This window comes from Talpa occidentalis, unplaced genomic scaffold (genome assembly GCF_014898055.3).
Source record: "Talpa occidentalis isolate TD23 unplaced genomic scaffold, MPIMG_talOcc4v2.1 talOcc4.5, whole genome shotgun sequence".
Classification (NCBI taxonomy): domain Eukaryota; kingdom Metazoa; phylum Chordata; class Mammalia; order Eulipotyphla; family Talpidae; genus Talpa; species Talpa occidentalis.
In genome coordinates this window covers 126,510,387-126,530,766 of record NW_023604861.1, presented here as the reverse complement: position 1 = coordinate 126,530,766, position 20,380 = coordinate 126,510,387, and the positions used below count along the sequence as shown (strand labels likewise).

The 20,380-nt window shown below is 45.5% G+C and overlaps 1 protein-coding gene across 5 annotated transcripts in view; it reads right to left on the bottom strand.

The window, feature by feature from the left end:
- The window catches only part of DTNB (dystrobrevin beta), a 192,356-nt gene that overhangs the window by 11,018 nt on the left and 160,958 nt on the right, over positions 1–20,380 (bottom strand). For 4 of the 5 annotated variants that reach the window (XM_037528399.2, XM_037528400.2, XM_054701272.1 and 1 more), the window contains 2 exons: positions 17,678–17,774; positions 12,118–12,138 (listed from right to left, as the gene is read on the bottom strand). In XM_037528399.2, the coding sequence (XP_037384296.1) occupies positions 12,118–12,138; positions 17,678–17,774 (118 nt within the window). The remainder of the gene's footprint in view (positions 1–12,117; positions 12,139–17,677; positions 17,775–20,380) is intronic. The other variant, XM_054701271.1, reaches the window with a different exon arrangement.

The following is a 20,380-nucleotide window of genomic DNA, read 5'->3' as shown; positions in this document are numbered from 1 at the left end:
CCTTGGTGAGATTCCAGTCAGGCCCCGCTGCCTGAAGGCTGGCTGTCAGGGAGGCAAGGCCAAGATGAACAAAGAGGCCCCTTATTGAGAACACAAATCTGAACATTTGCAAATATCTTAGTAGGAAAATGATGATGGGGATGAACGAGGCAAGAGGGATGGACAAGGGTGGCTAAAACTCTAGAATCAGGAAATGAAACCTACTGTCCACCATCAGTTTGAAAACAATCAGGCCTTCTTCCTGGGACCGGTGCCCAGCTCATGTCTTCTGATGAAGATAAAAAATCAGACTCCAGAGTCAGCTTTGTTCCAAGCACAGTAGAAGGAGACAAGCTAAGGCTACCAAGAAGCCATTCTTTTTTCCATGGGTGTCAGAATTCCAGTTCTCGGCTCTGGGACCACATTGGATCAACGCAGAGCGAGGCTGTGCTGTCAGGGGCCCTGTGTGACATCTGCCAGGTTCCAGAGAGTGACACTGGTTGGCACACAGCCAGGTCAGCCAATCCCAAGGGTCCTGGGGGGGATGCAAGTCATGTCAATTGATAGGCACATGGTCCAGCAAGGCCTGAAGCTGAGGGTCGAGGAAGCCTGGATGGTCTTAGATGGGGGACGCTGGTGCAAGGCTGCCAACTGACTGCCGCTGGGTGGTTTAGACAAAAAAGCACAAGGACCAGCAACAGTTCCTTTAATCTCCTGGAAGGCTGGTGCCCTTGCCCACACTTCTGCTGTTGGCACCATCCTCCCAGTGCTGTCTGGCCTGCTCCTGCTGGTCCTCTGGGTGTCGACTCCATCAGCACCTCCTCAGGACCTGTCCTCTGGCCACCTGTCAGAATCTCTTTCTCGCCATTGTGTTTAGTAGCTATAAATGCTTAATAAATATTTGTTAAATAACAATGGGATGGATCAAGTTCCTGACCCTCTTCTGTAATGGAAAGGGGGAGCTGCAGCCAGAGCTGACCATACCTCTGGGGAGTGCTACATCTATCTGTCATCCATGAAGCCTTATGTGAACTACTTTACGGGACAGCTACATGTGGAAAGCAGACCTGCCGTGACCTTCCCTGCAGTCACACCCTGTGTCGTCCTTTTCCCTAGCAGACAGCTTGAGTCAGCACTCACAGGACAGAGCACTCTCCCCATGTGGACAATCACCTAGCAACCAGGTACGGGTTTGCTCACTGTCTGCCCACTTGATCGGTCTGGGCCTGGACGTACTAAACATGCAGCTGGATCACGCACTGTACAGTTGCATCTTGTCTCCAAAGCACAGGTGGCTTCTGTGTCCAGAGAGGCGAGGCAAATCCTCCCCCTGGAGACCGCCAAGCACTCCTGTCAATGCAAAGCAATCTAGTGGCACCACAGTGGAGGCACATCAGAGTGGTCGAGATTATGGGGAACCAGAGAATCGCATGGAAACTGGAAAAGGTGGAGGAGCTGGTCAGGTGGCCCCAGGGGAGAGGGTATAAAACAATCTGTGCCCCTGGGTTTCAGCTGCCAGGAGAGGGGCAGCTAGCCTGGGAGGGCTTTGCAACACACTATGGTTAATCCTCCACATTGTCTTCAGAGGTTCTTGGAAACAGACATTAAGCAAAACATCATATGTTAGCAGGTCCTTGAACAAGGCCATTTCATTCAACCTTGGCTGGGATATTTTTTTCTAAGTGTTATAGTGGAACAACACTGAATGTTACTCAAGCTGCTGTACTTGGTGTCTTTAGGTTTCTGACGCAAGGCCAGTGGAATCTCACTGTGATACAACCTATAACAAAGGCTTCCACACAGCACAGGCCATTGTGCCTCTCACCAATAACTAACACAATAAATGGCCTGTAACTCAGGTTCTCGGAACACAGAGGTCCCTTGTAGTTGGAAATAATTCTGCCAGAAATATGGTCCTAGACAAGTGTTACCTTCTGAGATGCGTTCTGGTCTGCTCTTCACTTCTGCATCAGCAAACACCCCGAGGACTTGAGCAGGCCACGTAGCGTGTTCCAAAAAAAGGGCTCAGAAATGATGCTTATAATTTCAAAGGGTTCAGGCCTCTACATTAATTTTTCAGTTCAGCATTCATTTATGTTCAAGGAGACTGAGGCCTGCAGCAGTCACAAGGTCACAGATAACTAGCTACCTGGGTCTTTTAATTGCCTCAAACTGTAGGAGAGACCAAAGCACCAGGGACCAAGGCCGGCATTCCAGAGGCCAGAGGGGAAGAGCTTGGTCAGCCTCTCCTGCTGCAGCTGGCAATGCTTCTTGACCGGCAAGTAGGTCAGAAGGAGAGTGTGAGAAAGGAGAGCGGAGTGACTATGACTTAGTGTCTTGTCTAGAACACCAAGCTAACCATGGAGCCAAGACAGGTAGAGGGATTGCCAGAGAACCTGACTTTACATAAAACTGACCTGAGGACACAGATCCCCCCATCTGCCGACATCTCGACAGAGACAGGGACTCTCCCCCTGTGGCAGAGAACTGGCCGTGCCTGGACAATGTCTGTGGCAGGGAAATGGTGTGTGCCATTCCAGGCCTTGTAAGGCATCCCTGACATGTGCTTGGCACACAGTAGGTGCTCCAGAAACACTATTTCCTCCTCTTCCTTTTCCGCATGGAACAGATATGCATTTTTTTTTTATCTCCTTGGCATACAATATAGTCAGGTAATCAAGCCCACAAAAGCCTGTGGCAAAAAACCTGATTTTGAGAGGTATTACCTTCTACAGAGCTTTGATAACTGCTTCCCCCCTGCACACATACCCCAATAGAACTCTGAGCTAAGCTGTCATCATGGTAACAGAAGGAGATACTTTAGTCTCCATTTCTCTCTCTGACTCATGGATACCTGCCAGGTAGCAGATGGCCCGCGTGGACAATTACCTTCATTTTGCTGCAGTGTGTTTAAACTAAACAAACTGGCCTCTTTACTGCGGATGTTCAAAGGCCCTCTCAGAAAAAACAAAAAACAAAAAAAAAAAATACAACATTGGGCGGAAGGAGCTACTACTCTGAAATCTGGGCGAGGCAGGTGTGAGTGTACAGAGAACTAGGATGTATGAAGAATGGACTTTGTGTATTTTTTTCTTTAAGGTAAATAAAAACCTCACATACTGTTTTGAGCTGGTGCTGGTGGAGGCTCTGCTAGAAAAGGCAGCTGGCTCATCAAATGTGGAAGTCAAAGGAGAGGGAGGGTTCTCTGAGCTGCGCTGTCTGTCCTGCTGCAAGATTTGACAACAACTGCCTTGCAGGAAAGAGTTAAGGACCTGCAGGTCCAGACCTAGATGGAGGTGAGCAGGCGATGGGAACAGGTGGAGACAAGACAGACTGGCATGACAGACTGCTCACTGCATGGCAGTGAGCAAAGAAGCAGGGAGGGTCCCACTGGGGCAGACTAGATCAGGTAAAGAAGATGCCGGGGACCTCCCTAGCTTAGAAAAGGTGTCTACAACAAGCTGAAGTGCAGTACTAACTCCTGACGATAAACGTGACTTTACACACTTGAGAGACGGGTTGAAGAGTTTTATGGTGCCTCTTCTCTCACAACCATCAATGCACATTTACCTGTGCTGTCGGTTGGGAGAACGGGGCCACCGAAAGCCTACTATGAGGTCCCTCTGCAGAGGGCTGACACCTGTTTGTTCCCACATTACTTCAGGAAACTCGGTGCTCACACGTAACCTGCCACTCACAGTGGAGGTGTGTGGGGGTCGCCGCTGCAGACGAGAAGGGCCACTGTAGGATGACTGGGCGCTGTGTGATCACTGCTGGCGACGAATCAGAGGTTATGGCACTCACTCTTCAGGATTCTGCCCCTATTCAAGTCTAACTACATTATACAGACGCTAAAGCTTACCCCAGGGCTTAAAGGGGTGGGGGGCAAGGTGTCTAGTTATCTTTCTTACTGGAAGGAGGAAAGCATATTAAATTCCTGAGACAAAGAAAAAAACCTATTAAAACTCACCATAAAACCAAAGATGAAAAGAAAGCTGAGATTTAAACTTTTAGATTGGGGAGCTCATAAATTCCAAGCCTAGAATTACCCTCTTTCTGTTTGTTTCTCCTAGTTTGCTCAGCTCTGTTTGAAAACGGTATTCCTTTAATTCTCATTTCAGGATTTCAAAGCCAGTCCTCCACAAAGTGATCAGGGGCCTCGCGGAGGGAAAAATCCCTATATAATGAATGCCAAACACTCAGATTGCATAGTAGGGAAAAAAAGGGGATAGGCTCACAGGAGAGCAGGTTCCTTAGTTAGACGGTTAAATCAATGATCAGGCAAGCAGCCAGAACCTATTAGTAATATTTTAAAATTCAAACGAGTCCAATTAAAATGCTACTTATGGGCAAGCAAAACTTGTATGGTGAGGAATGGCAACCTCAGTGAGCCCCACCACTCTGCTGAGTCCCTGTTACATACATATAACACAGTGGTTAGAGTCCAGGCCCCGCCATTAACTCGCTATTTGATCTTGAGCAACTTACTTAACCTCTCTGTATCCCCAATTCTTCACATGTGAAATGGAGATAATATCTTCACAGGTTGGCGAGAATGATCATAAAATGCTTTACACAGGGCTCAAGAGTACAACCTGCCATTAATCTAATTTGCAAAGTACTGGGGGGAGTGTTGAAGTTGGGGGGGTTACTAAGAAGCAGAATGTCTCCATTCTCCACAGGCTCACAGCTTCCTGGGGCAGTTAGGGAGGTATATAACCAGCATACAAAAGGGGATGGAATCTGCACCATCACAGAGGGACAAAGGAAAAGCAGCACAGAAGCAGAGGGTTTAACTCTGACCTTCTGGAATGGGGTAAAGTTTCATAGGAGAGGTGGCATCTGAGAGTATCTTAAGGGGTCTAATTTCAATTGGCAGAGAAGGCTCAGGAAGGGCAATTCAGGTGAGCACAGGCGTGAGCAGAGGTGTTGTGCCCGAGAGAGAAGGCTGCCTCGGGGGACCAGGAGCAGTGCGGAAGGCTGACATGTGGGGGCCACAGAAGATGTGGGATGGGAAAGAGAAGTGTGGGCTTCAAGCATCCAGAGTCATGAATCAAAGGCCAAGTTCATTTACTGGACCATGGACGGGCAAACTACAGTGCATGGACAAATTCAGTTTTTTGCAGCTGAGAATGATTTTAACATTTAAAGTTGTATTTTTAATGGCTCTACAAGAACCTACATAGTATCTTTGAGTTGACTCAGGCAACATGGAGGGAGCAAGAGAAGGTTTCCAGGTGGGACTGGTGTGGTCAGTGAGATGTGTAGTTAGGAATCTGGCCGGGGATAATAGGAAGGTGGGACTGAGAAGCAAGAGACATGAGACAAGGAGACCAGGCGACTGATGACAGAGGCTGGCATGAAGAATGGTGACAGGAATTGAGAGCAGGAGAGACAAGCAAGTTTTTGGAGGAAAAAAAAAGGACTAGACTGCACCTGAGTGAAGGAGCAGAGAGGAGAGAAGCAGATGATCAAAAGCAGATGTTAGTGTGGGGGAAGGTGACTAGGAATCCTTTACCACCCACCCCAGATCTAAACCTCAGACTAAGGGATTCTGAGAACATCTTGAGGGCTCAGACTACATAGCAGAGAAAGAGTGCTCTGGGCTCAGAGAAGTACTTCTTAATTGGGGGTGACTGTACCTGGATGGGCACCTCTGGGATTTAATAGGTAGAGGTTGAAAATGCTGCTCAACATCCTACAATGCACAGAACATCTCCCCCTTCCCCCTCAAAAAAGAACCATCTGGCCCAAATGTCTAGAGTGCTAAGGATGAAAATCTGGCTGAGGGTGACTCAGAGCCATGAGGAGGGGGGCTGTCCAGGCGTGAGTTGCTATGGAAGGAAGGACAGGCCACCAGCGGCCTCAGATTAGGCTAGAACCTTCAAGGATCCCAAGAATAGACTCTTATTTTTATATATTTGAGAGATGTCCTGGAGGCAGCTTTAGGCCTAAGACTCACCTAGATTCTTTCTTGGTTTCCTTAGGTCTGATATGGTTAAATATAGGAGTAGAAATTTAAAATGTGTGAGCCTCCCTGATGGTGCAAGGAGTTGCGACGCAACCTATGAAGCTATCCGCAGCCACTGCAGCACGATTTCAATCCCTGGCCAGGGAGCTACCCACATGGCACAGTAGACCTCTCCTGTCTCGCCTGCTGCTCCCCTCAACAGTGTATTTCAGTCTGTCTGCCTGTTCTGTTCCCCACTCAGTTTCTGGTGAATCTTCTCACCCCCCAAACCTGTGGCGTGTACCCTAGTTCTTACATGCATAAATAAGTAAATCTTTTAAAAAAAGATTTAAAAATGTGAAGGTGGTGAATCAATAGTATTATATGACTGTTAATGATAATACACATAATAAAGGATTTATGGCTTGCCAGCTCTGAAGGCATGCTGAGTTGGCATGGGTTCTTATTAAAGGTAGAGCTTGAGGGGCAGTTAACTGTCTCTCTGCATTGCCTCTAATTTTATAAAACATTCTCCCTCCCTCCCTTCCTTCCTTTCTAAAGCATTGGGACATCTATACTGCAGCTCCAAACGAGAGTAATCCTACTTGCCAAGTTGTGATTAGCAACAAATGGAGAAGATTGCAAGAGTCTACTGTACCGTTTATAACAGGCTTCTTTTAGCTGAAACTCAGCAGATGTTAATCTCAGTTAAGAACTCTAGGCCAGGAAGCTCCAACCTTAGTATTATTAACGTGGAACATCAGACCCAGCCTGAGGTCAGCTCTAAAACCCTGGAGATTGGTACAGCATCAAGATTTGAGGAAACTCAAATCTATAGACACTATAGAGTGTCTATAGACACTCTCAAAGCAAAGGCCCACAGATCCAATCACATGTCAAGAGAGGATCCTGGGTGAGACCCCATCTTGGCATGGCCAAGATGCAGAGGGCAGGAAAGGCTTGAGAAGGGCATTTCAGCTGGTCACGGAAGCAGCTATTCTTTTCCTAGGGTGCTTTCTTTTGTCTGCAAGAGTGGGAAGTAGGAGGCTGGCATGGATAAACTCTGGGAAAGAAGTTGGTTATTGAAAGAAAACCCAGACAATGAAGTGAGGGCCTGAGGGCTTTCAAAGCCACAAAAGTAGGAACCGGTCCAATGAACCCAGCTGGATTTCTGCACTTTTCAGGGTTTATAGCCTCTCTCCTATACACTGATTGGTATCAGTGATGAAAGGATTAAAGAATTATAGAGCTGGAAGTTTATAGATGAGGAAACTGAGGTTTATAAAGGTTCTATACATGTTTAGACAGAAACAAGGTTTTGTCAACAAGGTTCAGTGAGTTAGAAGCCTAACTCATCACTGTCATTTAGCATGGCAGGCTCAAGATTTAACTCCTTCCTTTATCCAGCAGGGTGGGGAGCAGGAGGTTGGAGAAGACAAAGCCTTTTTTGCAGAACTGCTTGCACACTACTGAAAATTTTCTTTCCAAAAAAATCCCTGGGCTTCCTTATCTTATTGGTTTATTGGTCTTACTGATTTTCCCCTAGAAACTTTCTGGTTCCATCAGAAGCCACAATCCCATCCCTCCTTTGACTTCTTTCCTCTTTTTGTGTACTATGGGTTTTCTATACAGCTCATGTTTATGGTTTCATGGTTTCAACCCTCTTTTAGATTGAAGACTTCCACATCCACATCGCTAGCCTTGTTTCCCCTCTGATCCCAGTTGCAGGTCCACAGAAATCTAGCACACCAGACACAAAGCTTGACTACTGCCTGTTTTGTGTAACTCAGCATGTTCAAAATCAGATCAAAGCTCCCTTCCTAACCTAGATCATCTCCCAGTTTCACTCTGCAGTCAATGGTACCCCTCATTTCTCCAGGTCCTACGTCAAAGCCCTGCAGCGATCAGACATTTTTTTCTGTTGGTGCTTTGCTGAGACTCGGCTGCAGGGTTCTGGCAGAGGCAGTGTGTCCTAGGAATTCAGTATTTTTCTAATGGAAGGAGTATTTCTCCAGAGTGGAGTGTAGAGGCTTTTCTTGGAGATCCTGGAGGGTATTTTTCACCAGCTGTACGCATTCCGGTCAGAAGAGGAAAAGACAGAATCATAGTACAGGCGGGGAATAAGAAAGCAGACAAGGAAATCTCTCAGCCTTTCATTAGTGGAAGTGATGGACATTACTGGGGAAGCCGCATAGACCTAAAAGTTTTCTTCCCTTATGTTTTCAGACTAAACCCTTTGCAGGTGCTCAAAGAGTCTTCAGGGAATGAAATACAAATGCCTATTTTTAATATTGTAACAATATTTCCTCTTCAGAAAAAAGTCAAATTAAAAAACAAACCAACAAACTGCTAGGTCCCTGTAGTGAGGGCAGGAGCAAGACTGATAGTGAGGACACTCTACACACTCGCACACAGCCATCTGGGGCGGCGGGCACCGCAGCTGGTCTGCGTACCAGGCCTGACCCAGCCCACACGCAGGTCTGTGGCATCTAGCACAGCACACTGACCCTTGTTTACCCAATGATATCTGCAGAGTTTGCAAACTTTGGAGGGCGGCAGCGGTGCCTCGGGCCCAGGACATCACTGACCTGGCTTGTATTTCTGTATTTAGGGCATAATGCCAACCATGAGCTAATTTTCATACTATTTGAGGGTGGGATTTATGTAGGAGTTCCCTTATTTTCGAAAGGCCAAGCTCACTGACTTCAAAGTAGTAAGACAATGCTGAATAAATAAATGAATGACAACCCTTTGCCTTTCAGGAAAAAGTAGATTAAGCTTCTATTTCAGATTTTGGCCAGCCAGTCTCCAGGACATGTTAGAGGCATGTGGACCACTTCACAATGAGATTGTGCCCACAGGTTTAGCCAACCAGTAGGAGAAATCATTGACAAGCTTATGCTGGCATCAAGGAGTTCACCAATAATCTCATGGTGAACTCACCAATAATCTCATGGGATGTTTTTATTTCCTGTTGTATAGGGTTTTTTTTTTTCCCAAAAAAAAGTACTTTTCCTTTTAAACTTACAAAGTTAATATTCAAAGTGTCGGAGCCCTCATGGGTCAACCATGGATAACTAAACACTGAGTGCTCTTCCTCTGAGGCCTGTTTGGTGGACCTGTGGTCGAGACGGGCTTCGGAGAGCAAGCCCGCACACGCTTTTTTGGTGAAGTTGTAGTGGGTTATTTGTCTAGTTCTGGAAATCAGAGAGGGCGTGGGATTCTGCCTGATATCCCAACGGACTGAAAGAGAGGTTCCAAGTACAGCAATGTTCTCTTAGAGAATCCCTGGGATTCCGCTAATCACATTGTTTTCAGAGTACCACCTCTGTAACCCTACTGCTCATCTGGGAGACCCCATCCTTATAGAGTACTGTCTACAGTTATAGAAATTACAGCCTTTAGCCTAATGTTGATCTTATAGAAAAGGTGATCATCTTTTAATAGGGGAATCAGAAAAAAGGTATTCTTGATGAATAAACTGAGCCCCTTGGTCTTGGATAGCTCATTTAATTTGGTGTTAGAAATCAAGCAGTGAAGCTGAGTCACTGGGGAAAATGGAAGCCTGAGATTTTCCTAGAATGAATCTGTACACTGAAATCCCTCCAGACTGGATGTGGATACTGTCTGACCACGAATGGAGTGGCTCAGGTGGGCACTGCCGCTGCCAGAGGGGTCCTCTGCTGTCTGTTATCACCCTGTGTGCCTCTTTGTAACATGCTGGTATATTCTAGAACTACATTTATGGCTGCAGGAACTGGGATTTTAATGGAGCAATGCTCAAAATATTTTCAAATGGAACCAATAACTATAGATATTTCACATTTTATAGATTATCTGCATTAAAAGAAAATGATTTTATTCTACATAATCAGTATCTAGTCTTTAGACAGAAATAATACAGTGTTAATAACAATAATAATATATTAGCTTGGTGTTCCTATTCTTTTGGTAACAGTGAAATTCGTTTTTCTGATTCCCCTTTATAAATGACATTTCTGAGCCATCATTAGTCTCCTCAATGGGTCTACCTATTTCACAGGGGTAATTTGAGCAAAATTACTGCTATAGGTACTCAAACCAGTCATGTCCCTTACAATTAATACACTTGTGAATTCATGCTGCTCTTCAGTGAAAATCTTGTAAATTTGCTTAATATCTGTTTTCATCCAGCAACTACTGAGTATGTGCCATGTGGCAGGCACTGGGCTAGCAGCTGGGGATGTACAGTGAAGAAGGCAGACAAGGCCATTTGGTTACAGTCTGACGATTATCACAGGCCTGATGAACCCTGACTCAATGACAGAGCCCAATTCCTGAGCCTGGTAAACTACAGGTACGTGGAAGGTCGAACAGCCACTGGTCTGAAGTAGCCAGGCAGTCCTGCCCTCATTCATGACCCTTGGATCTGAGAAAAGTGAAGGGAAGGCGCGAGGGTGAGAGAGGAAAGACAAGAATGACCACGAGGTCCTAAGTCCACGCAGGGTACTGGGAGTGTGGCTGAACTTGAGAAATAATGTACTAGCAGTGGTGATTTCTGATTTCTTGGATTACATGATAATCCATAATATTTTTAAAAAATGAACTGTGACTGGAAGTTCTACTGCTACCCTTAAAATATACACAATGTCCTTCTTCTGAGAGTGAGATCTCAGGTGAGTTCTAGGGCATTCCTAAGTACAAGCTTCATCCTGAGCTGGCACTTCAAAGAGGGATCAGGAGATGCTGGTCTGGCTGGTTGTTCTAGTAAGTTCCCAGAGTAAGTGGTTCTAGCTATAAAGTGCATCTTTGGGCTATGGAGGGTGACAGGAGGAAGGAAATACTGGTAGTCAGTGTGAGGTGATGTCCTGGGCCAGCAGGCAGGGGACAGTTGGTAGCAAGGGGATGGGGTGCCCAGGAAGGGCTGGGAGAAGGGAACAGGAGAGTAAATGGTCTCTCTTTCCCTCCAACACAATCTCACGTCCTTCTGTTTGTAAGCAGGCATTACTAGCACCTGCTTCTCTTTTTTTTTTTAAGCAAACTGGAGGATTAAACCTCCCTGTCCCGATGAAGTTAAGTATGGTCAGGTGATTGTTTTGACCATGACAAAGAGTGGGATTGATAACCTGTCACTTCCTGGAACAAGCCCTGAATGACTAGCCTTGACTTTCAATCCTGGTCTCTTGCTTTGCCCACGTGCACGCACCTGGTGCAAGGAAGGGCCATAAGCTCCGAGCAATAAATTATGCGCCAATGAAGGAAGAAAACAAATGGCCACTGAGATTTTGGGGTTGCAACCTATCCCAGTCCCAAACTCTGTCTTCTTTCTTTCTTTTGACAGTCTGTCTCCCCTTTACTTCTCTCTTGCCTCCTTCCCTCATCACCTATCTCTCTTCCTTTCTTTCTCTTTTCCTTACTCTACTATTCAATTACTCTCCAATGTTGCATATTTGTAGGGTAAGTGAAAAAGATCAGGCTTTTCTGCCCTCCCACCAAAGTTGTACTATATTATATAAACATGGCGTTACTATGGTGGATAGGGCCTCCCCTGATTTTCTGGTGTTAGTGGTCATCAGGAAAAATAAAAATAAACATAAGTCTTCCCTGGCCACCATGCCATAGCCACACAGCTCAGAAAAACCAGAGCTCCCTCTGGAGCAGGTACTGAACAGAAGTCACTTCCAGGACCAGCATTCAGCTACCAGCAGCAATTTTGTTAAGAAGGTGAGAGGAGTTGGGATATCCAGGAGTCTGTTCAAGACTAAAGATACTGAAGTCATCAAAAGAACTACTCAGTTTCATGCACAGTCCCTCATGACAAATTATTTAGACCTGAGGTCACCCTCACCACCCCAAAAAGTGTTTCAAGTGATTAAAGTCACCCTAAACACAGAGCGCAGAGAATGAAGTGCAGGAAGATGCAATTGTAGCCTGGCTAATCATGCATATTTAAATAAACATCACAGAGGTGCCCCTTGAAAAAAAAAATTCAACAAGCTCTGGTTCCAAATAACATGCTCTGCTAGGGGAACATGAGGCAGACATGGAGGCCAATTTACAACATGGAGATAACTGCCAAGAGTTTTACACACGACCGATTCTGCAGCGAGATCTGGTGCAGGGAGGAGAGGGGAGGCACAAGACAGATGAGAAAGAGAAGAACATGCAAAAGGAGCAGAGCTGGGTGGAGAATTCTGAAGTTCACTTACTGCCTGCTTTTGCTCTTCCTCCTAGGGTGTTGAAGACAAACAAACAAAAAAAGACAGAGGGAAAAAGGAGAGAAATTAATGCCCATCACCATAAACATTTGGAAGAAATGACAGAAGAATCAGGCAAACCAGGCAAAGCCCATGGGCTCAGATGGCAAAGGCCCTGACCGCCAGGAGGGCATCATCAGCTGGACAGAGCAAGTGGCAGGCTTCTGCCCCATCCGGTTATCAAATGTACTTCTAGCGTTGGAAGGAAAGACCATAGAAACCATCCAGTCCAACTTCCTTGTTTATAGAGAGCCTGACCCCTCAAGGTCACATAGCTAAAGGGATTAAACTGGAAGCAGCAGCTCAACCCTGACTCGAAGTCATCCTTGTTTCTCATTCCCCATATCCGCACGTGTTTAAGTACGTGTGTCTAGGATGGTGGTTGTCAGCGTGAGGAGCACAGACAGGCTGCAGCACCATCACCTGAAAATCTGTCAGAGATGCAGGTTTTAGGCCCCACCTTGCCTGAGTCAAAACTCTGGGTGGGGCCTACCAGTGTGTGCAGAGGCCTTTCCTCAGCTGACTCCAGTGCTGCTCGCTGGAGAAACTCTGCTCTGAGAAGCTCCAGGGAATTGCAGCTCCACCTGACCACAGAGTCATCTATCCATGGTCCTCGTCCTGCCACTTGCTTTCAAGCCGCTTGTGGTTTTTTCTAGGACGCACGTGCATCGCCATCCCTCCACAACAAGCTGGAAACTGCTCCAGGGCAGTATGAGGACTTCCAGAAAGAATTCTCCACCTCAGTTTTTCATTAATTCAACACAGATTCAGTTAGTGGTTCTTATACATAAAGCACTGGAGACAGACGTGAGAGCCGGCCTCTGTCCCTCACAGCCTGACAGGACTGCCTGGGGGGCGTTGGCCTGCCGTCCCCCGTGGGTACCCAGCCAGGTACTGCAGAGAGCAGCAGGTGGAGATGAGAAGCACTTCTGAGTTTCTCCCTTGTCTGTCCCTTGCCCCTCAGCTACTCTGGATTTTCGTGGGGGGCTGCTTTCTCTTTCATGGGGAACTTTGGCCGGGGAGCCTCTTCTACTTGCCCCAAATACAGAAACCCAAAAGCTGTTGTACTGGCTTTATGTCAGCTGGATCCACCCATGCAGGCGGTCTTTACGAACACATATGTGGGACATTTTCAGGATGGATGAGAGTTGAGCTTTCACACCCTTTAGATCTGGGTGGGATGGTGGGAAGGGTTGCCCTATAAGCAATGGGTTACAAAGCGGGAGGGGAAGTAAATTTTAGAGAAAAATAATTTCCATTCTTATCAGAGACATGGGCACGAAGAGATCTCTTGAGGAAATTTCAACTCCGTGCAGGAATGTGCTCTTCAGAATCAGAGGCAGCTGCCGGAGGCTGACCAAACCTACAGCACAGAGCCCAGGAGTCCGCGAGCATTGGCTGGGTTAGCCAGACCAAGTCTCTGCATCTGGTATGCATGACTCTAGCTAGGTGGAGTTAGAGTTTTGTATTAATAGTTCAGAATTAGTCTCCCTTCCTAGCCAGATTCCCCTGTAGGGCAGAACACGTTTCTTCTGGTTGGCAGGCAGGGAAAACATGCACAGGACCGTTATTACACAACTAAAAACTGTGTTTGTATTGCTGGCACCAAGTGTTCAGATGGAACTGAGCTAGTGGGAGAGGGATGGGGTGATCCTGACAGGTTGAAATTGCATCTGAGGTCAAAAGACCAGTAAGTCATTTCTTAGAACTGTTTCTAAGACATCTGCTCATTTCTGCTGTCCTGCCCAGGTTTGGTACGGGAGATAGCAGTGCTTTGGCTCAACAGAACAGGACATTTCCGAAAGCAGCGTTTCATGTCTAAACTTTTGATGACCTGCTATGGTTTGTCTAAAGACACGAAATCATTATTATTGTCAGGAGACACTGATACATGCTGGGTGGGGAAGGGAAGGGAAGGCGGGCAGCATTTCAGGACTCAGGGCCTCTCCCGACCCCCATGACCCTCCCATGTGGGAGAGGATGGGCAAAGTGTTAGTTAGGATGGCTTGTATCACTGAAACTCACACACGTTATTTAGATAAAGCCTGGAAGGTTCTGTCAACACAATAAGCAGATCAGATATAAGGCCACAGATCTTTTTGTTATCAATTAGTCAGTTGGGGTCAGTAAATATTGACCGATGACAAGATTGAGAGTCAGTGTGATTTAAAGGAGGTGATAATACTTAACAATACCTTACAGGGCCTCCCTGGTGGCGCAAGGGGTTAAGACGCAACCTATGAAGCTATCTGCAGCCACTGCAGCATGAGTTCGATCCCCGGCCAGGATGGTGACCCACATGGCACAGCAGACCTCTCCTGGCTCTCCCACTGCTCCCTTCAGCTGTGTACTTTGGTCAATCTGCCAGTTTTGTTTCCCACTGTCTCTGGTGAATCCTCTCACCCCCCCACACCTCTGGCCTGTACCCAGCTCTTGTATGCAAAAAAGAATAAATCTTTAAAAAAAAATACCTTACAAAGTACAAATCTAGAACTGCTTATGTCACCTAAAAACGTGTGCTTTTCTTCTACATGGGGACATCCGGTTAAACACTCAATGTAATGATGTAACTATTGCAGTCACTGATAGAAAACTTTACGTTCAAACCTTGCTGGCAGATGAGGCTGAACTGAAAACACACCTTATAAATGCATTTCAAAAGCATCCTTGGAAAAAGGAAAGCAAGGTGGAAATATATGGGAACATGAGTGAGAAAATGAAATAATAACACACCAAATAAGAAGTCTGAGGCAGAGTTTATGCCTATCCACATTCATCAGAGGAAAGAATATAAAGAAAAGATATGAACTGAAATGTGGGCCCTGTCAGTCCATGTGCTGTCACTCTACCGTGAGAAGGTCTCTGATTCTGCATGGAGACAGTGAGTGAAACTTGTTCACCACTCTATATCAAATTCCTAACCATGACACTTAGAAACCCAGTATGTTTTTGTTAATTTTTACCCTGCCTTGTTTCAAAAAAAAAGGACTTAAGACTTTTATTGAATGAATTAATGAACAATGGTAACACTTCTTATGTTTGCTTTTAAAATTATCATTTTTCAGATAAATAGATGTAATATTTCAGGGAGTCAGTAGAATGAAAGAACTCCCCATGAAATGGAAACTTACCGTGTGGCATATTTTAATTTACGAGTATCGCAGACCACGTGGGCTGACAGTCCATTTGACTAACTACTTACAGCTGTTTTATGAGAGAATTAAATAAGAGGAGACTGAACACCAACGAAAGCAGGACAGTCCTTTGAAATTAAAATTAGGATTCTAAAGGGCACTTTTATTATGAATTGGGGAGTATATATTTTTAATAGCAGGAAAACATCTTTGAAATTTTAATGGAAGTCAGTGACTCCAATGTGTGATCTTTTAGGACTGCATATAAGTGCACACAAGATTATATTGTAATCATTTTAGGAAGCTGGATGCCTTTCAAAGGCACGAAGTTTCAACTGTGAATTCTAATGACTGAATTAAAAGACAACATTCTTGTTTATGTTTGCAAATTCTTCCTTCCAGTCTGAATGGTGTTAGACTGTCAGGTGTGTAAATGCTAAGGCGTTTAAGAAGCTACTGGGGATCCTATAAAACGGGTGAAAGGGTATGGCTTATTTTAGTGAAATTGTAAATGAAGAACAACCGTTGGAAATACAAAGAGACTCAGAGTTTGGGATTAGAGTGCCAGGTATCAGCTCATCCTGCTTAGCCCTGAGTCTAGTGTCAGGGGTGCACTGTAAGGTCACAGAGATGCAGTGGGCTCGGAGCCAGGACCTCCAAGAAACACTGAGGGCAAGGCTCCTGTTGGGAAAGCACAGAGCAGTAGTGAGGGGAGATGCATTCTGACTTCCCTGTTTTGCATAAACTTTTTGACTTTTACAGAAATCACCCTGGGGTACCTTCCATCTTTGCGTAATGTTTGCAAGCCTCTTCTTGAAAGAGAGAGTTGACATAAAGATGTCCTACAGATGGACTAACCCCACAATGGCAGGGCCTTCAAAGCACCAGATGACTGGAGATGTTACACAGGCCACATGCATGTAAGCACCTCTCTGCTGTCTTGAGTGGGTGGTTGGGTTGCTTAGCTGGATGCTTGACAACTGTTAGAAGGATTTGGGCCAAGTTTTATGCATAAGGTTTTCTTTAAAGAAGACCCATTTAGACAAACTATTTCTCAGGAGAAATCCTGTTAACAGGGTTACTGCAGAAACATGTCCAGGCAAAATCACCCAAATACCTAGGGCCAAAGCTAGGAAAAGAACTCAGCTCAAGACTAGAAGAAGTGATTGTCTTGAGTAAGTCAAAAGTCAATGTAAAACTCACAACACTTGGGGCCTCCCTGGTGACGCAGGCGATTGAGCGAAGCGCTCTGAGGCTGTCCACAGCCTCTGCAGTGCCTGTTCGATCCCCACCGGCCTCAGAGCAACCCACATGGCGAGGCAGACCTCTCCTGTCTCACCCGATACTCCCCTCAGCAGTGTATTTCATCAGTCTGCCTGTTTTGTTCCCCGCTCTGTCTCTGGTGAATCCTCTCACCCTCCTGTGCATCTGGCCGGTACCCCGGCTCTTGTATTAAAAAAAAAAACAAAACCCCACAACACTTGCCCAAGTTGCTAATCCCACGAGCTTCATTATTAAGGGACTGATTTAGAATGGAGAAGTTGAAGGAAAGTCTCCAAGGGGACATCTTGGGCTTTGCTGCGCGTCTAGACTACTGTCACTTGGGGCCTAGACAATTTCATCAGCCTCCTGTTAGCCTGCAGCTCCTTCCCTTTCTAACTTGTTCTGCGTACTTTCCTGAACTGCTATTTTCTAAACCTTCCATGACTTTCCTGTATCACAGGATGAAATACACCCCCTTCAGCTTGGCTTCTGAGGCACTGCCCACTTTGTGGCGTCCACTCCTGCTGCTAACTCTGTCATAGCACGAAACACAGCGGTCTCCCATATAGACAGGCCTCAGGAATTAACAACTCTAACAAATGTGCTCTGGTGTTGCTGCCCCACGCTGGGTCCACATTCCTTTCTAGGGCCAGCAACACTGTCCAGGTAAGGCTGCTTCACACCACGCGTGCCTTTCTCTGCTCCAGGGTGTAGGAGTTGTAAAATACTTTTCAATAAAACTAGAGACTTGAATTATCCCAATATACTCAAATCCCAAGATATCAAATCTAGATAGAGTGTTGAAAAACTCTTCTTACACTTTAGAGTCAAGAAATATTCATTTACACATAACTAATATCCTACTTATGAATATTCCTATTTTTTCACAAAAGCAACTATTCAGGGACATTAATCTAGTTCCAGTTACTAATTTTTTTATAATCAGGCATTAGGCTAATTTAGATGACTTTAAATTGACTTAGGCTGACTCTATGGAGATGCCCCTGAACGCGGGGTCCAGGCAGCAATGAGCCTTTGACCTCACCCAGCTTCCCCAGCACTGGGGAGGGGGTGGGACGGAGCTGAGCTGGAGGAGGCAGTCTGGGGGCTCTTACCTTCAGCAGCTTCATTAGTCCTTCCAGCTGAACCATCAGCTCCCGCCTGCTCTCCTGCAGCGCCGACATCCTTTGCTCCAGTTCATCTTTCCTTTGCCTGTCTCAGAGGAATAGCCCATCAGCAATGGAGACACAGGAACCCTCCAAGAAGGGTCTAGGTTCAGGTGAAGTGGGTTTTGGACCTGGTTCTGCAACTTACAGTGGGATGCTGAGCAGGTCATTACCTGGGCTACTTTATAGTGGTGACAGTATCTGTTTGGCCCACACCTTCATATACTGTTGTGAGAACAGTATATACAAACGCTGTGGAAGGCGTGCCTTGTCAGAGAGAGGAAAATAATATGATTCTAAAGGTTCTTCAGGAAGTCAAAATTCCTCATTCCAGTCTAAATTTAAATGAACAGTGGAGATGTGTGAAAGCTGCTCAGGAAAGAGGGTTCTCCAGCACCAGACACCAGGCTCAGCAAGGGTGACAGACGCTGTGATGACTGTGTCTAAGAGAGTTCAGTTTCTCTGAGGACAGATTTTGTGTCATTAGTTCTAGCTCATTATGTCCAAACCCAAACTCAGACTTTCCTTTCCAAATGATTCTCTTTTCCAGTTCTCCTATCTCTGCTACTTTTTCTTCCAGGTGTCGTGAAAGTCCTTCTCTGTGCATTACTGTTCACATCCTATAAGCAGTCACGCAGCTCAAACGATTCTTGAAAATTTTGTGCCCTTTTATGTCCACTTCTCTCTCACTTTACCCTGGAGCCCCTTCCCTCCCCCAATACAGTGGTCTCCTAGCTTGATTCATCCTGCTTTCATCTGCTACAGGGAGAGAAAAGCAGTGGCAGAGAAATCAAGAGACTCGAGGCCCAGCATTTACTAGGGATGCAACCTTGGACAAGCCATTTAATCAGAGTCTCAATTATCTCTTTTCTAAAATGGGACTAATAACAACAGCAGCAATATTTTGAGGGTAAAATAAGATAATGGGCATGAAAGTCTCCTTTACACTGAGCTTTACAATGGTGCTCAAAAGAAAGTTGTGTTCATTTCATCATCCTAAGGAATAATCTCAAGAGAATTTCTAGCATCACTGATTCCCAGACCTCTGCTGCCCGGTATAGAAGTCACAGCCCCCGAGTGCTGGGCATCTGCTATGTGTCTAGTCTGAGTCGAGACACAGGCTCGATGTAACATACCCACGGAATTTCCAACACTTACTAGGGGGAAAGAAAGAAAAATGTCTCAATAATTTTGTAATATTGGTTACATGTTGAAGTGATAATATACCAAGCACTAGCATTGTAATTCATGAGACACTTGGTTCCTTTTAGGGTTCCAATGTGATTGTCAGAAAACTTTCAATTGGGGCCTCCGCGGTGGCGCAGCGGTTAAGCGCTGGGTTGCGAAGCTGCCCGCAGCCTCTGCAGCGCCGGTTCGATCCCCGGCTGCTCCCCGGCCACCGGAGGAGGGTCCCACATGGCGCGCAGACCTCTCCTGCCGCCCGCTGCTCCCCTCAGCAGTGTACTTCGGTCCTTCTGCCTGCTCTGCTCCCCGCTCTGGCCCTGGTGAATTCTCTCACCCTCCCACGCTTCTGACTGTACCCAGTGCTTGTATAAATAATAAATAAACAAACAAACAAATAAATAAAAAATATTAAAAAAAAAAAAAAAAGAAAACTTTCAATTGTATCTGTGGCTCATATTTTAATTCTACAGGGTGCTCCACACCCCACTGACATTCCTGCCTTCAGTGCCTCACCTCCTATTCGCTTCCACATCTGGATCTCTAGTCAATGGTTCACTTTTCCCTAAATAGATGCCATCATTTTACAAGTCACAGCTACTCTCACCTCTCTTCCAAATCTTATTTACTCCTTAACATCCATGCCAAATGTTACTCTTCCCAGGACACTGCTCCTGATTATGTCAGGAGGCATCAGGCCCTGCTTAATTTATCACTGTAGCAATTGGTGCTTCTCTGTGGCACCAGATTTTTTTTTTTTTGCCTTGCATTGCTGTCATTCCTACCATGATATAAAATCCTTGAGGTCAGGGATGTGCCTTACTAATCTCTGCATGTACTGAATGATTAAAAGAGTATCATGCATCCAGTAAGTGCTCAATTTACATCGAATGAACATAGCGAAATTCTTATTTGAAACCCTCCAAGGGCTTCCAGTGACCTATCATTTAAGGCTCTCCAGAGTCTGGTTTCAATTATCAACTAATTTTATCTTTTGTCACTGTCACCCTAAAGATTATTACAGCGGGTGATTGAAAACAAATCCCCAAACACTTCCCCCTCTCTGACACATGCCATTCTTGTTGGGGAAAACATGCTGGACCCCAACTCTACTTCTAACCTGAAATGTTTTATCTCACAGTCTATTCAAATCTATGTTCATGGTCTAGCTCAATCCTACCACCTTCAAGGATTTATTTGCTTCTGGCCTGTGTGTATGTATTTCTCTCTCTCTCTATTGAGATTTCTTATAATATCCATGCTATTAACATTGAACAATATTATTTAACTGACCAGCAAATTATGTTTTGCTTCCAAAACTAGAGTATAAGTTTTTAGGATGGAATCACTGTCTTCTGATTTTTCATACTCTCCAAATCCCTCCCCCCAAAAATACACACACACACACACACACACACACATTAATAAGGAGGAACTGACTCATTCAATTTTCTGGGAAGACTTTCTCCC